The sequence below is a fragment of the Pituophis catenifer genome, unplaced genomic scaffold, assembly GCF_029215685.1.
Source record: "Pituophis catenifer annectens isolate HBS135680 unplaced genomic scaffold, rPitCat1.0.hap2 SCAF_6, whole genome shotgun sequence".
NCBI lineage: Eukaryota > Metazoa > Chordata > Lepidosauria > Squamata > Colubridae > Pituophis > Pituophis catenifer.
The window spans coordinates 55714791-55731185 of record NW_027256886.1 but is presented as its reverse complement, the minus strand read 5'-3'; the positions used below and the strand labels follow the sequence as shown (position 1 = coordinate 55731185).

General features: G+C 37.0%; 1 protein-coding gene across 3 annotated transcripts in view; it reads right to left on the bottom strand.

Annotated features, from left to right (window-relative positions):
* The window catches only part of TACC2 (transforming acidic coiled-coil containing protein 2), a 151180-nt gene that overhangs the window by 85004 nt on the left and 49781 nt on the right, over positions 1 to 16395 (bottom strand). For all 3 annotated transcript variants that reach the window (XM_070946351.1, XM_070946349.1, XM_070946350.1), the window contains 2 exons: positions 13853 to 13972; positions 1864 to 2004 (listed from right to left, as the gene is read on the bottom strand). In XM_070946351.1, the coding sequence (XP_070802452.1) occupies positions 1864 to 2004; positions 13853 to 13972 (261 nt within the window). The remainder of the gene's footprint in view (positions 1 to 1863; positions 2005 to 13852; positions 13973 to 16395) is intronic.

Genomic DNA, 16395 nt, shown 5'->3' with positions numbered 1-16395 from the left:
AGTGGAAAGAATTATGTTATAGAGTGCCAGAAAAATATGTGGGTTATGCTAATGGCATATTCTTGGGTCAGAAAAAAAATGTTTCCAAGAATGTGGATGAATTATAGTATTTACTGTGTTTAGACAGAAAACATTAACTGTAAAGCTTCAGGAGCTTAATGGAAAATAAATATTAAAATAAATGTTGTTTCAAGATTTATATAAATTCTTAGAGGATTCATGTAATAATTTGTGTAAACACAACAGATACTGAGAAAATGTTTAAAGGATCATCAGATCTATTTGGAATATATTGGAGGAAAATTAAATTTTCAAGTAACTCATTAGAATCTGATTTTATAGAATAATTCAGTTAAGATTTTAGCAATTCATTTTGATGGCATTCATGGACAAATTATTATTTTATACCAACTTATTACTAAATCAATATTCCAAAATATCTGAAAAGATGATTTGGATTACATAAGACCATTAAAGCATTTCTTCACTTCATTTTGGATGGACTGTTTAAAAAATGAAAATATTTTTTTAAAACTAAATAAAAAGGACTAAATAAGCAGTTTCCAGAAGATGAAACAGAATTGAAATAATGCTGCTGAAATAATTTAGGATAGAACTGCAGTAAGGTAATTATAGAAATAATAATTAAAGTTTTTGTATAGAAATGACAGTAATATAACAAAAATTGAAACAAAAATTAATGTTGACGGTTGCTAATGTTCAAGACTGCACAATAAAAATCAAGAAAAAATATCATGAAAAATGATAAGGCTTGCAAATACTGGTAGTAATGAAGATGTTTAGTAAATGAGATTAAGTCAAGAGTGATTAAAAAGTGAATAAAAATATAAAAATTAACTAAATAAAAAGTGAACGAAAGTACAAAATATTTTAATATAGTTTTGTAACAGAGTAAATGAGTGTAGTTCATCAATTTTCAAAACAAATGTTATATATGAAAGAAAAGTTGATAGTGTGATAATGGAAAGGAAAAATCGAGGAATCATGGTTGGATATAATGGTTGAGATCCTCAAAAAGACAGATGAGAATTTTAAGAACAAAAGGCAGAGTATTAATTTTTGTTTAGATACTTAGAAGAAAGGATGGCATCAAAACAGAAAAATACGGAGATGTATACCGAATAGTCTTCAGGTAAACCAGAGATAGTTACATGTTTGCCATTTTATATCTTGCTTTTAATCTTTTATTTTCTTAACTAAATTTATGTACTTCATAAATTCGCCCACCATCCAGTCGATAGATTCTAGGCAGCTTACAACATAAGAAAACCATTAAAAACCTAATATTTTCTCAAAGCTCATACATAATGCCGTTCTACCTGTTTCTAGGGTGGCCCCGCAGGCCAGATCTAAGCACCCCGTGGGCCAGATCTGGGCCCCAGGCCTTGAGTTTGACAACCCTGCTCTAATTTAATGACATCTTTCACTTGAAGACTTACTAAAAGAGACCAATTTTCACTTCTTATAATTCTTCTCTTTTTATAACACTACAGTACTTTCTCCAACAGCATGATGTATGTTTGCACGCAAAAAAGAAAATCCACAGTGATTTTATATCAAAATGCAAACCATCTGCTTGATCTGAACATATACAGGATGGAAACCATTTTTTCCATCAAGTTTGGCAGGAAAAAGAAGACAGTGTATTTGTGAAATTATCAAAATGCACCTTCAATTTTAGCCACTTGGTTTGTTAATTTGTAGCATAATCTGATTAGTGTATTAATTACACTAAATAAAATATGTTGTTGCCATGCCATACATCACTTATAAAATAGCGATATCCTAAAAAAGGGCTCACATGGAACTAGAATTTTCTTCTGCCCAATGGAATCAACATACCTCTTGGTTTCAGATATGGGTTTTCCAGTCTCTTGGTCAGACTGCTTTATCTCAGTAGGGAATTCAGGAGCCAATGATCCAAAGTCAGGAAGAGATGCAATTGTGCTATCAGTCCGCTGGCTATCACAAAGCTGGGAAGTACTGCAAAATAATGGACAGTTATAAAAAACTAATATTAGTAAAGCACAAGAACTGCACATATGTTTTAAACTGTATTCAGAGACTAGATTAACTGCACATTTATCTCATGCTTGGCTCCTAGTGGGAAATCTAGTCTTCTACAGCCCACTTGAAATTAAACAGATGTAGACTTGACCTAGAAATTTCAGAAGAGCTCAATGTATGAGATCATTTTTAAAAACCAAACTAGGAATCCAACTGCACTCTGCAGTTTGACAATTGCACTCTAAATTTCTATTTCATTGTTTGAGTAAATCGAATCAAATTACAATAAAGCGCAAGTATAAAATACACATGCACATAAATGCTCATAATTAGCAACACACATACCCACACAAATATTCAGCATTACTAAGATGTGTAAAAATAACAGAATGTTGAAACAGCAGAAATTCAACACCAAAAGGTTATGCCAATACGTTTTTAAAAGATGTTTAAATGCAAGAAGGTAGGGCTTTACTGAATCTCACCAAGAAAAGAATAAGGGCTGTGTCACTGGTACCTGCCAAACAAATATCCATTGTGGATCTGTAAGAAACCAGATTATCTAAAAGTGATCTTCAAGCCTGGCAGAATCATATGAAAAAAAATTAACCATTAGATATGGCTTTTTCTGACCATTTAAAAACTAGTGCTAGCGTATTACACTGAGCCCAGAAAGAAACTGATGACCAAAGTAATATCTAAGCTGTTCTAACCATTCTTGTCTTACATATCTGGTGACTGGATATTGTATCAATTCTGAGGGATCATTAAAGTTATACACCATTCCAGTCAGGATATCATTAATATAACATTAATGAAACTTCATCGAATCTTCATCGAATAGTTGAGCCAGGCAAAGGTTATACATGCTTCTAATACTAATTGGACTTGCAAAGACATCATAACATTTGGAATCTCTTCTAACTGCATATTTCTTTATTCAATTGAGGTGTTTCATCGTCTAAAGGTTCCTGTGTGTACACCACAACAACATGTGCTTTTTCCATGCATTGTGCAGTTTATCTACCATCGTCCAGACCACAATAGAATTCACACACAGTGTAAAAACATGGGCAGGACAACCTTTTGATGATACTTAATTTTGAGGACTTCCTCAAGGACTAAATGACTACGGCAGACAGAAACCGTGTAGTACACATATGTGAAACCTGAATTTTTTTAGAAACTTTTCCTCTAAAAAGATTGCCAACTTCCACAATCTTTCTTAAAAGTGAACTCTAGCATTAGTTTAGCAATGTTTTTCGCTATCCGAATTCTAGTTTCTAGAACTGCCCTCAACTTTTCAGTATACCAAGAATTTTAATTAGGTCTATGTATTTGGAGATGGTGGTCTTTGGCAGTAATAATACTGATCATCTTAGGACAAGTCATTTTGGAGAGTGACTGCCAGAAATATCAATAGGAATAATCTCAGCCATCAACTGACATTAGAAGGCAAAAGTGTGCCAGGAAGATAATCATTCAATGAGCCTTCTACACTTGCAACGATTAGAAACTTTTAGCAACTCAAACAGAGATAACTCCTTTTCCACTAAAAATATTGAATTAGAGGGATGTTATATAAAAGATCATATGAAGATACTGATAGCTGAAATATTGACTTAAATTGCTTGATTTCAGCTATATTTTAGGAAAGTTTTTAGATTACAGTGTATTGGTGAAGTAGGAGTACTATATTAATCACTGTCTGTAACCAAGCTTGTATATTCAGCATACAGTTCTAAAATATGAAAATAGCTATACAATAATCACTGAGCAGGTGAATGAACAGAGGAAAATATGTTTGTTATAGGAGTGCCCTCTACTGATCAGAGATAAAATCACAACTTCAAAATACAGTAGCTCCTCTCTGAGGATGATAGGCGGTTCAGAAATTTGAAAAATAAAATAAAATACATTGACCACTGGGATACTTATAAAAAACTGAACACTGGGTGGGGATGGGATTTATTGTTTATTCATTGGTTCGATTTATATGTCGTCCTTCTCCGGAGACTCAGGGCGGCTTACAATGCATTAAGCAATAGCCTTCATACTTTTGTATATACCTGCTTAGTAGGGCTTTTGGGCCTCCCCTAAGCAGTTATCTTTTTTATACGGTCCTCATTTTACCTACTTCAGAAGAATGGAAGGCTGAGTCAACCTTGAGCCTGGTGAGATTCGAACTTGCAGTAATTGCAGGCAGCTGGCAGCTAAGTGCTACTTAACAGCACTTTAGTGGTGCTGTTTAGCGGACTGATGATGAATGAACACACAAACCATCAGTGGTTAAATCAAGCACTCTTGAGTAGAAATATACTAATTAACATATTAATGCTGCAAAAATTATTAGTCTGTAGCAGTAAAAAAAGAACTCTAATAATTTAAAGACTAAATATAGTGTTTCTTGGATATTCTTAGGCAAACTTCTATCTACTTTTAATTATAAAAGTTAGATATAAGAGCCTTGGTGGCGCAGCAGACTAAGTGCTGTTAAATAGCACCAGCTGCCTGCAATTACTGCAAGTTCGAATCTCACCAGGCTCAAGGTTGACTCAGCCTTCCATCCTTTCGAGGTAGGTAAAATGAGGACCCGGATTGTGGAGGCAATAAGCTGACTTTGTATAAAAAAGAACACCGCTTGGGGGGGGCAAAAGCCCTACTAAGCAGGTATTACAAAAGTATGAAGGCTATTGCTTAACGCATTGTAAGCCGCCCTGAGTCTCTGGAGAAGGGCAGCATATAAATTGAACCAATAAATAAATAAATAAATAAATAAATAAATAAATAAATAAATAAATAAATAAATAAATAAATAAATAAATAAATAAATAAATAAATAATTTGAACAAAGAAAAGAGGTAGCAAATGAACTTGGTTTATCAGTATAAAAAGTATATGTTCTGGAATAAATATACGTTTCACAATTTGCATAGCATTTATAGCAATACCGAGCACTACACAGATATATAATTAGCACATTATATATTGTTCAACATAAGAACAAAATCCATGACTTTTTTATCCTCTATTAATTCAATCATCTTACACCACTTATGCCTATGCAAACTCTTTAAACCAATGTTTCTTAACCTCAACAACTTAAAATGTGTGGACGGGCTGCAGAATTCTAGGAGCTTGAGTCCACATATCTTCAAATTGCCACAATTAGACACATTTCCCTACATTACTCCATGAATAAATTGGTAGTCTTTTACTAATATTTAGTTTCAGTATATTGAAATTTAGATCTGTAATTGTATATTCAGAGCCTTCTTTGCAATGGAAGGTCACCGAAACCACACAAGGTAAGTTGTGTTAAATTGTAGCAACACAGAAGACTTACACATGCAAGAACATTGGATTCCTAAAAATAAACCACAAAAATCAAGCTCTATTTATAGGTCTGCCTCAGGATTTATAGCTAAATTTCTCCTATCGTTCCAAGATCAGAATAAATTGGACTATTCTTTCCACAGCCTTAAAACTCAGGGACATCTGTTCACTATTATATTTAACTTCGATCCGTCCTAAGAACATTTAGATTGTTATCAAACAATGATAAAATATTTTGCACAAAATAACCTGATCAAAAGTCCTGTATCTTAGTCCTAATCTATTGAATTAGCCACAGTGGTTTGGATTCATATAATATGCTAAATTAAGACTGCAATGAATGAAAACATATAAAACTTCAAGTAAAAGTCAAACAAGCCACAGTTTGGTTTAGTCCAATGTAGTCATATCTACATATTAAAACACAGAGAGTGTTCTTGTTGTTGTTGTTAGTTGCGAAGACGTATCTGACCCATCGCGACCCTATGGACAACTTTCCGCCTTCCTGTCCTCTACCATCCCCCACCAGTCCATTTAATCTCACGCCGACTGCTTCAGTGACTCCATCCAACCACCTCATTCTCTGCCATCCCCTTCTTTTGCCCTCAGTCGTTCCCAGCATTAGGCTCTTCTCCAATGAGTCCTTCCTTCTCATTAGATGGCCAAAGTATTTGAGTTTCATCTTCAGGATCTGGCCTTCTGAAGAGCAGTCAGGGTTGATTTCCTCTAGGACTGACCGGTTTGATCACCTTGCAGTCCAAGGGACTCGCAGGAGTCTTCTCCAGTACCATAGTTCAAAGGAGAGTGTTCTAGGGTCTTTTAAAGATGTACTGGTTCTGGTCATGAATCTTCCATAGAGTTTGGTCTAGTGGTTAAGGCACCAGGCTAGAAAGCAGGAGACCATGAGTTCAAGTTCTTCCTTAGCCATGAAAGCCACCTGGTGACCTTGACCCAGTCATTCTCTCTCAGCCCAATTTATCTCACAGGGTTGTTGTTGTGGAAAAAAACAGGAGGAGGAAGGAGGATTAGATGTATTGTAAAAATAATAAAGGCAGGAGAAAAATCTAAGAAATAAATAAACAGAGATGGTTTGGAGATAGCAGGAAACTGTGCTATTAATAAACCTTAAGCTCATATATTCCCTTTTCTGCATATTCCACTTTTGCTATACTAAAGATTAAAAAAACCCTGCCCCTTTCAGCTGTAAACTAGCCACAGTTCTACAGTTTCCCAAACTCTGGGAAACCTAAGTCACTCAATATCAAACCAAAGTTTATGAGATTCAATTTTTCATCAGAATTAAAGCTAAAAGGGTTTGAACATACCAGTAAACAGTGGCTAGCTAAATAAAAAATGGCAGTTTTCCTTCATCCTTCTTATATAAAAATGAAGGGAAATCTATGAATTAGAAATTTGACAAACAAGCATTTTTTTTTTCTTACAAGGCCACAGCCTCTGAAATAGAGACCTACCTAGAGCAAACATATTTGGATCTCATTCAACAAACTAAAACAACAGTACAGTTGTTGCTTAGTGATCTCAAATTCTTCTTTTTCTATTTCTGACATTTGCTGAACTTGTGCAGTCACAAGAGCATTTGTTCCCAGGACTTTCTCTTTTCCATGCCAAGACTTAGAAACTGTTTCTGAAATCAGGACCAATAATGTATATGGTCATCTATAACAATGTATAAAATTATTCCTATTACTATTTGGCTTCCCTTGAGCTCTCTGCCTCTTTCTCAGCTAAATTTTCCATCAACTTATATGGTAATAACATGTAACATAATGTAAACAGCTATATGCAGACTGTGTAATAGTAGCGTCAGGCAAAATAAATGGTCTAAAATTGTATGTAAGGGGAAGCATTCCCAGAGAACTAAGCCCCCCCCCAAAAAACCCACCAAATCAGCATCAGAGAAACCAAGCATGAAACCCACATCAGATTCCCTATAAATAAGATTTTAGTGCGATATTCTTATTTGTTTTCCAAAGTAAATGTATCATAATTTCCAAAACATACAGATAGATATACAAGTCTGTGGGGAAAATGACAAAGTGTGTTCAGAAAAATATAAAATTAATAAATGTATTGCAATGGATTTTTTTGTCAGTCAGATGTAGAGCATAAAGATTTTGAAACAATGTCAAGAAAGCTACACTATATTTCCAGTATATTAAGGAAAAAATAAGATATAATCATTTATGCCAGGTAAGTAGGCAAATTGTTGATAGATGATAGAAGACAGACAGACACAGACTGACCGACCGACCGACTCACTCACTCACTCACTCACTCACTCACTCACTCACTCAAAGAATAGGCAAGAATCTGGATATGATTCTTAAATAATCTTACTCAATAGAGCATGGATTCTATACATGTCCATATATATGAAGCTGGACATCTGCCAACCAGCTGTTTGGTACCAAAATACAAAAGGGAGACAGCTACATCTAACTAGGCCCCTCTAACAGCTGGGCTAGCTGACATCAAGCTTCCTTTCTTCTCTTTTCTTTTCTCTCTTTCTTCCATTGTTTTTAAAAAACATTTTTGGCTTTTGCATGAAGCTAAATAACTTAAAATAAGACCGCACCCTGCTTCTATGACTGCACAATCCTTATGTAAGGATTAGGTTGTTAGTCTTTAAGGTATCATCTTATTTGCTAACTTTAATTGCAGCAAACAGCAAACCCTATGCAACATTACTTGTCTACACTTTTCTTTTTGATTTCGTGTTATTCAAATTGTTCTACAAGCCTGTATGTATTTCAAGTCCCTTCCACAAAACGAGGTCCAAGAGCAATCATAATAACAACAACAAAACTATTTCCACATCTGGTTATAATATTATGAGTACACTCTCAGACAATACTTAAGTAGGAAGCTTATAGGAAAAATATGACAAATTAAATGAACTAATTTCTCGATTCCTATTTGCAGAAACGTCTTGAATATATCAGCGTTTTTCTACATTCCACCATATAAAGCATTTCAATGAATCCTGTGAGAAAATGCCATCTCCAAGATTTATTCCAAGAAGAAAAATAATGAGTTTTACATATGCTGAAATAAATTAAAATTAATACTTAATTCACACTGGGTGGTTCCAGATCAGGATGAGGACCATCCCTTCTGCTTCTTACTATGGTTGCCCATCTAGTTCCACTAATGTCAATATAGATTATTTCAGTGAGAAAGTGTGGTTTCTCACTGAAACTACCCTTTTTTTCAGAGTATAAGACGCACCTTTTTCCCCAAAAAAAGAGAGTGCAAATCTGGATGCGTCTTATACTCTGAATATAGCCCCGCCCAGCTTCTCAAACTGAAGTTTCAGAGGCTGAAAAAAGCATCAGAAAAGAAGCTTCAGAAAAGAAGCCCCCAAATACAGCTTCAGAAAAGAAGCCCCAAACAGAGCTTTATTTCAGAGGCTTTCAGAGGCAGGAAAAAAAGTTTTTTCTGAAACAGAGTTTCAGAAGTTTCAGAGGCAGAAAAAACATACACAAAAAAAGCAAAGCAAATTCTAAAAAAGAAATGGTGGACTAGGGGGAGGTGACTTTTAATGGTATGTGCATTAGACAGTTGTGAAATACACAATTGACATTTTGTAACCCATGCTTATCCTTCTATGCATTGTTTATAAAAATAAATAGGTTTGCCCACCTAAAGAAAAAGAGAAATACTTTGGATATGCATTATTTCAAGTTGGACTGGAGGCTAAAATATATAAAGAACGGTTGCTGGAATTGGGTATTTCTAGTTTAATGAAAAGAAGGACTCAGAGTGACATGAAAGCAGTGTTCCAATATCTCAGGGGCTGCCACAAAGAAGTGGGAGTCAAACTATTGCTCAAAGCACCTGAGAGTAGAACAAGAAGCAACGGGTGGAAACTAATCAAGGAGAGAAGCAATTTAGAACTAAGGAGAAATTTTCTGACAGTTAGAACAATTAATAAGTGGAACAACTTGCCTGCAGAAGTTGTGAATGCTCCAACACTGGAAATTTTTAAGAAGATGTTGGATAACCATTTGTCTGATGTGTTGTAGGGTTTCCTGCCTGGGGAGGGTGTTGGACTAGAAGACTTCCAAGGTCCCTTCCAACTCTATTATTCTTTCTATTCTATACCTCCAGGGTCCCTTCCAACTATTCTATTTTATTCCTATCCCTATTCAATTCTAATATGGATATGGAGTTAATTTCTGTTACTTTGAAGTTCGTTCCATACATTTGGAGATAAGTGCAATTTAGTTTACATGGTTATTCTTGATAAAATAACAGAATAAGCATGGGAAATCCTTACATTCCCGACCAACAACATGACTTTTGGGCATGCAGAAAAGATGCTGTGATAAACAGCATTAATGCTAGTGTTGATGCTCGGCCATCTGCCAAGAGTCCCATCTTGTACTGTCCTCAGAAGAGCACTTGAAGAAGCTCAGTTATGATTTTCAGGAAAGGCTTTCCAATGGTGCTTTCAGAAGTCACTGCTAAAATTGATAGTAACAGGGAATCCCAAGAAGACAAAGTTTCTCATTCTGGAAATACTTATAGAAATGTTATAGAAATGTTGATCTATTTAAGTAATGATGCTCTTTGAGTTGTCTACAACTCCTAGTTAATTCATAAACACATTTTTGCAATTTGCTTTAATGTTCAGGAAATTGTTGTCATTGGCTTGACTTCCTATTCTAGTTCCAGCCTTAGTATTCCTTGGTGATCACCTATCCAAGAAATAATTAACCTTCCAAGCCCAAACAATGTTGGCCAGATGCCACTACTGAGATTACTTTTTCCCCAATGTATGACACATTCAGATGAAATATCAGGCATGGCAATCCAAACAGAATTTGTGTAAGAGTAGATGTATATTCAAATGACTATTATACTCTGTTTTCCCCAAAATAAGACATCCCCTGATAATAAGCCCAATCGGGCTTTTGAGCGCATGGCAATAAGGCCAAGTGCTTATTTCAGGGTTCAAAAAAGAAAAAAGAAGAGTCATATTTTTAGGAAACACGATATTACACAAGCAGCACAATACTCCATTATCAATGAAGAGAGAAGGTTCCTCTGACGTAACGTAAGAGTAGGAGAAAAAGATTCAGACAATTTTTATTGAGATAATGATTTTAAAATGAAATCAGCGCACTGTTCTTTTTTAACCTTAATAAATCTTGCTAAAAACAATTTTGTGGGAATAACATTAGGAAAAAAATTCATATACCTACACCTGGGTAATTTGTTAGTAATTATTAGCCCAATTGAGCATACCCAGTTTTATCTTAATTGTTTCCATTTGCCACCAAATATCGGAGTGGGTGGCTGGACTAAATTCTTTGTATTCTTTGTTTGTTGTTTTCTAACTTATAGTTGCTGAACAGGATAGAAGCTAGTTTAGAACAGTAAAACGTACCAGGAAGAAGGGGGAAGTTGATTTGTTCTTCCTGTTTTCCCCCCAAAGAATTCATCTTTGGATTCAGACATGTGTTCAATGTCACACTCCCTTGGAAAAGAACTCTTTCAAAAGATTTTCATTTGTTCTCTATTAGAACCAAATTCAGAATATTACAATTTACATAAAGAGGGCTTCTTGAATGGCTGGAAAAATATATTAAGAGAGTCTCTTCAGGACCAGAAAGAAGGACTTCATCTTGATTTAGTCCAGGATTTGGACATGCAATTTGGACATTTAACATGCAGAATTTCCCTTGCCTTTCCTACTGTGCTGAATGATATGTTATTACTGGGATTGGGAAATGGTATATAGGTTTTAGAAGCAGAATAGTTTACATCTTCACTGGATAGATAGAAGGACAGCACCTGAGTCCTCCTAATATACACTTCCGTTTAGCAAAACAGGACTTTTTTCCCAGACTAATACATATTCAGTACATATCAGAATTGCAGCTCAGCTTTTATGGATAAGCAGTAAAACACTACCATAAAAAAGACTGATAATGTAAGGAGAAGGCGGCTGCAATTTATTATCAAAGCAGCTATAAATCAAAAATTGCTGAAGCATTTTTGGACAGCTTTAGTGTAGAATCAGAGAACACAGTAAGGAAAAGCCAATGGAAGAAACAGCTGGAAAATATGCTATATAAATAGGGCAATTTTAACTTGTGTTACAGAACACCTTCTGGATAATTCTTATACAACTGGGAGGAAAAAAAAACCACAAAGCAATGTGACTGTACAAGATAATGATCTTAAAAAATGACATAAGGATGATAAAAGTAAAAATGAGATCATTATCCCAGGAACAATATTTCTTAATACGTCCAAATATTTTCCCCCAAAAATCTTCTCCCTTGTTTCTACAGACATAAGGTTTTCACTTTAGAAATGACCCTTTCCTATGCAAACAGTATAGGAAAAGTTCAGTAAATGCATGTCTTTCATCTTGAGTTCACTACATGTGAAAATAAAGTTTATTTGATCCGATACCTTGTTCAAAGCTGCGGCAACTACTGATTAGTATTTCCAAATGAATAGCCTGCATTTCATTATATTCATTTGCAGAATGAAACTAGTGGTTCTTAAGTTATCAACTTTTTTTATTGTTTCTAGTATTTTTAATGGGTCAGAAAAGCATTACATAACCATTCAGACGTACCAGCTGGTAACAATGCTTTTAAAATATCCATCTGCAAATACAGAATTGCTCAGGCTAATGAATGATGAATTAGTGTAAGTAGGGAATTGACCCACTCCAGGTTTCTTCTCTTTCCAGCACTCGCCTGGGAGTTCTTAGTTCCACAAATCTATTGTCAGGATAAGCACTACAACAGGGCAAAATTGCTTTCACTAAAACATAACGCTGACTAAAATGGTAAGTGCATATGACTGTAACTTTATTGACTGTTTATTATAATGTAAAAATCTGTTAAGAGTCCTAAAAACCATCAAGTTTGTATTTAATGAATGAAAAATGTTCCTATTGCTTACTTGGTTCTATTCTTCTCTCTCACAGCTACATAGAAAAGACCATTCTTAATAGCCAATTCTTAATTGCCTTTGTCAAGATTTAGCATTGTCAACGGAGAAACTACTGATTTTTTTATGTGTCTGAAAGCCATAGTCCCATCCAATACAGAAACATGATATGAGATTATGGCCCTAGGGATCTATGAGCAGATGGTGCACATATACAATATGACAATACATTTGTGGGCTATGATTTTGCTACTACTACTGAAAAGCATTATGTGTAGAAGGCTCTTACCAGGCTGTTAAGCTAGGAAGTCAAGGATCCAATCTATTAGAATTATTTCAAGCATTTTCCAGGATTAAATTACTTCTATGACAGTTTATCAAATACAGTAGCAGCAGTGTTCTCTAAATATTACTGTCTTTCCTACAAATCACTCAATTATGAGCTATGCTGAAGCTTGAGTGACACCATAAAGTCTTCAAAACATTGCTTCAGAAGCATTTCACTTATTTCAAATCTAAAGCATCTCCATAAAAGATTTCCCCTAGTTTTGCCTAAATCTTCTACTTCAGGTTTTAAAAAGAACAAAAATCCCCAAACCAGAATTTTTCTACAGCTACCCCAATTGTTTCTCTCACACACTCAGAAATAAAGTGTCATTCTATGTAACTCTTCATCTTTTCAAGAAATACTGGATAAAATAGACTTGTGTGTCTCTTACTGGTAAAAACACATCTCCAAAGTTTTAATATTTTGTTTTGTTAAAATGGTAGTATGTTATTTTACAGGAATACAGGAACTAAGGAAGCAAACTACTGATTACCAAATATTTCTGTAAAGCTCCTTGAAGTTAATAAAACCACAGAATTGTTTTTTTCCGATTCAAATGTGTTTGATTTTCAGAGGCTGCCCGAAAAAGTCCCTGCAGTTTTATTGGGAAGATTTTTCAGAAGTGGTTTGCCATTGCCTCCTTCCTAGGACAATAACTGGCCCACAGTTCTAATGTAGGATTAGAACTCACAGCCTCCCAGTTTAGGCCCTGAGGCCTTAACCACTACCCCAAATTGGCTCTTTCAGAAATTTCTTTTTTAAAAAAAATACAAATCTTTCTCATAACATTTATTCTGGAGAATGTTCAAAATTTTTCTAGGGAGTAAAATATCACTTCTACAAAACAATAAAGAATCAGACACTTAGGGAAAAAGAAAATCTGGGAATGATCAATTAGAATCAAACAACCCTAAAATATGATAAAAATAAAACATGGTAATTCAAAAACGCAACTGCACACAAGGACAAACAAGAAGGGGCCATCGATAAAATGCAGGAACACAACATAATTGATGGGTATGAATCTGTGTTAATTTGACAAATTCTGTTTCCCTCAGGACGGTCCATAGCAATTCAGGACATGCTAGAAGTACCATGCTAAGACAACTCTATCACAGCTGCCTTAACTTTGTGTCACTTAAATAAAGACACTGAACCAATTAGCACATTCAATATATCCTTGTTCACACAGGTCTTAAAACTACAATTAATATCTTATCCTACCTTGCTGTGATCAGCTCAGTAGCATCAAGAGTAGCAGCATCACAGAGGACTGTGGTCAGTGGTTTTTTGAAAGAATCCACATCAGGCTCCAATTTAATGGAAACATCAGGAACATAAGAACTGGGCAGAAACAAATGGAAATATATTAGAATATATTTTCTGAAAAAAGGTGTTTTTAGAATATCGCATCAACAGATGACAAACTGCTGTCAAGGATTAGTACTAATAATTACTTCAGTGTGGTCAAAAGTTATTTCTTTTTCAATATGTTTTTTATTGTTAGCTTTCTGTAACCTTCTCCAAAAGCTCTCCTATCTGGTAGCCAGAGGTGATTTTCCAACAAGATATATCTCTTTTGTAGAAGGGTTTTCATAAATTTCAAAACCATCGTTCAGATCCAAAAGACAACCCGAAAATTTAGGTTATATTTCTGCTGTCTTTGCATATTGGAAAATCCCATTAAATTTGGCTGACAATGTAATTCTAAAAATATTAATGCAGTGCTCAAGTTTGTCTTTATAAATGTATGACTGGAATGAAGAAAGAAAAAAGTTTTCTAAATGGACCAGGCTAAGCAGATCTATAAATATAATTGAAAAGAGATAAAAATCCTAAATAAATTAATAAACCCAGAATAAAGATTTAATTTTAGGTTTCTTGAAATGCCACACACTGGAGGGATAACAGATAATACTGCTAGATCAAGCCAATATCAACATAACCACAGCAATCCAGGTTACAAGAAAGTAAATGTTGGAATAGACCAGTGATGGCTAACCTTTTTGCCATCACGTGCCAAAAGCTGGGGAAGTGTGGGGTGGTTGCACAGGCACGTGCCCACACCCATAATTCTATGTGCCCTGCTCCCCCATGCATGCGCGCGCAACCCCCCCTGCTCCCCCCGCTTTTGGCATGTGATGGCCTGGTGGGCCCGGTAGAGCCGTTTTTTGCCCTCCTCAGGCTCCAGAGGCTTTCTAGGAGCCTGGGGAGGGCCAAAACTTGGGATCACAGCATAGACAGCCATCCCCAAAATGCTCCATCCAAAGCCTTCAGCCTTGCAATCCTGGCAGGGGATCTGTGCTATGATCCCAAAGAAAGAACGGTGTGTGTGTGTGTGTGTGTGTGTGTGTGAGAGAGAGAGAGAGAGAGAGAGAGAGAGAGAGAGAGAGAGAGAGAGAGAGAGGTCCAATCCAACCTCGGGGAGTTATCCAGGGCTGGCAGCAATGTTCTCTCCATTCCCCCCCCCCCACATACACAGAGGTCCCTCACCCCCCCCCAAAAAAAACCTCCCAAGGCAGCCACATCCCTTCACTAACCTGCATTCCAGCTCCGTTCTCCACGAACGTTCTTGCCCTCCATATGCAGAACGGAGAACGGAGAACGTTCTCCGTTCTCCTGTTCTTGCCCTCCATATGCAGGGCAAGAAAAGTCTGTGAGACTACAGTAAAAACACCTTCCAACTTCGCGAGATTTTTTTTTCTTCATGAGAAGTTGGAAGGTCTGAACTACCGGTATTTTTTTTATCCTAGTCCAACAGACTACTTTTCTTGTCCTGAACGCACAGCAGAGAATGGAGCTGGGAAGCAGGTTAGTGAAAGGATGTGGCTACCCTGGAAGGGAGGGTGAGGGTGAGGGTTGGCATGGGTGGACTGGCTGAAGGGCCTTCAGGTAAGCTGATGCGGGGCCTTGGGGCAGCTCTGCAGCCCCTGCCTGGCTTTGTCCTCCACCCCCCACCACAGCTTTGCTTCATTCTTCTTTGCAACGTGCAGCCTCTCACAGTAAGGAGAATTGCAGGCAATTCTCGTTACTGTGAGAGGCTGCACATTGCTTCTAGGCAGGGGAGGCTTGGTCCTCTTATCCGGTTCCCCTCCACCATTTCTCTTTTTCTCGCTCTCTCTGTCGCTCACACACACACAAAGAGATATTTGAACTCTTGAACTGCTGTGCACTTTTTGGCCAGAGGAAGACGAAGCGGGTGAAAAATATTTCGGCGCCCAATAGGCACCGGCCTACATTGTCAAATATTTGGGCTGCTGAGCACCGACCAGTCTTGGGAACCACTCCCTAGCTGGACATGGAACTCCGGCAGGAAAGTGTCTCCTTTGGGCTACTGAGCACCAGCCTGCATGCCTATTCGGTGCTGCAGGAGTCGGGCTACAGCTACGCTGAGCCAGGCGCTTTTCGGGCCCTGGCCCTGGTGGCTGCTGCAACTCTCGTGCCAGCTCTGCGCACAGCTGGCCTGAGAGCTGCAGCACCCACCAGACCCAGGATTGTAGCCTGGCACCTGCAGCATCAAGTAGGCATGCAGGCTGGTGCTCAGTAGCCCAAAGGAGATGCTTTCCTGCCGGAGTTCCATGTCCAGCGGTTCCCAAGACTGCCCGATTCTCAACCAGCCAGCTGCACGATAGGAGGGTTGCTTCCTGCCCACCTGAAAGAGAGGCTGGGTAAGGGTTAAGGGACTTTCCCACCCAAGACACTCTCAAGTGCCGGGCTGCAGGCTCCACCGCAGGGAGCCTCAATCGGGGCCAAGCTCTTGGCAACCG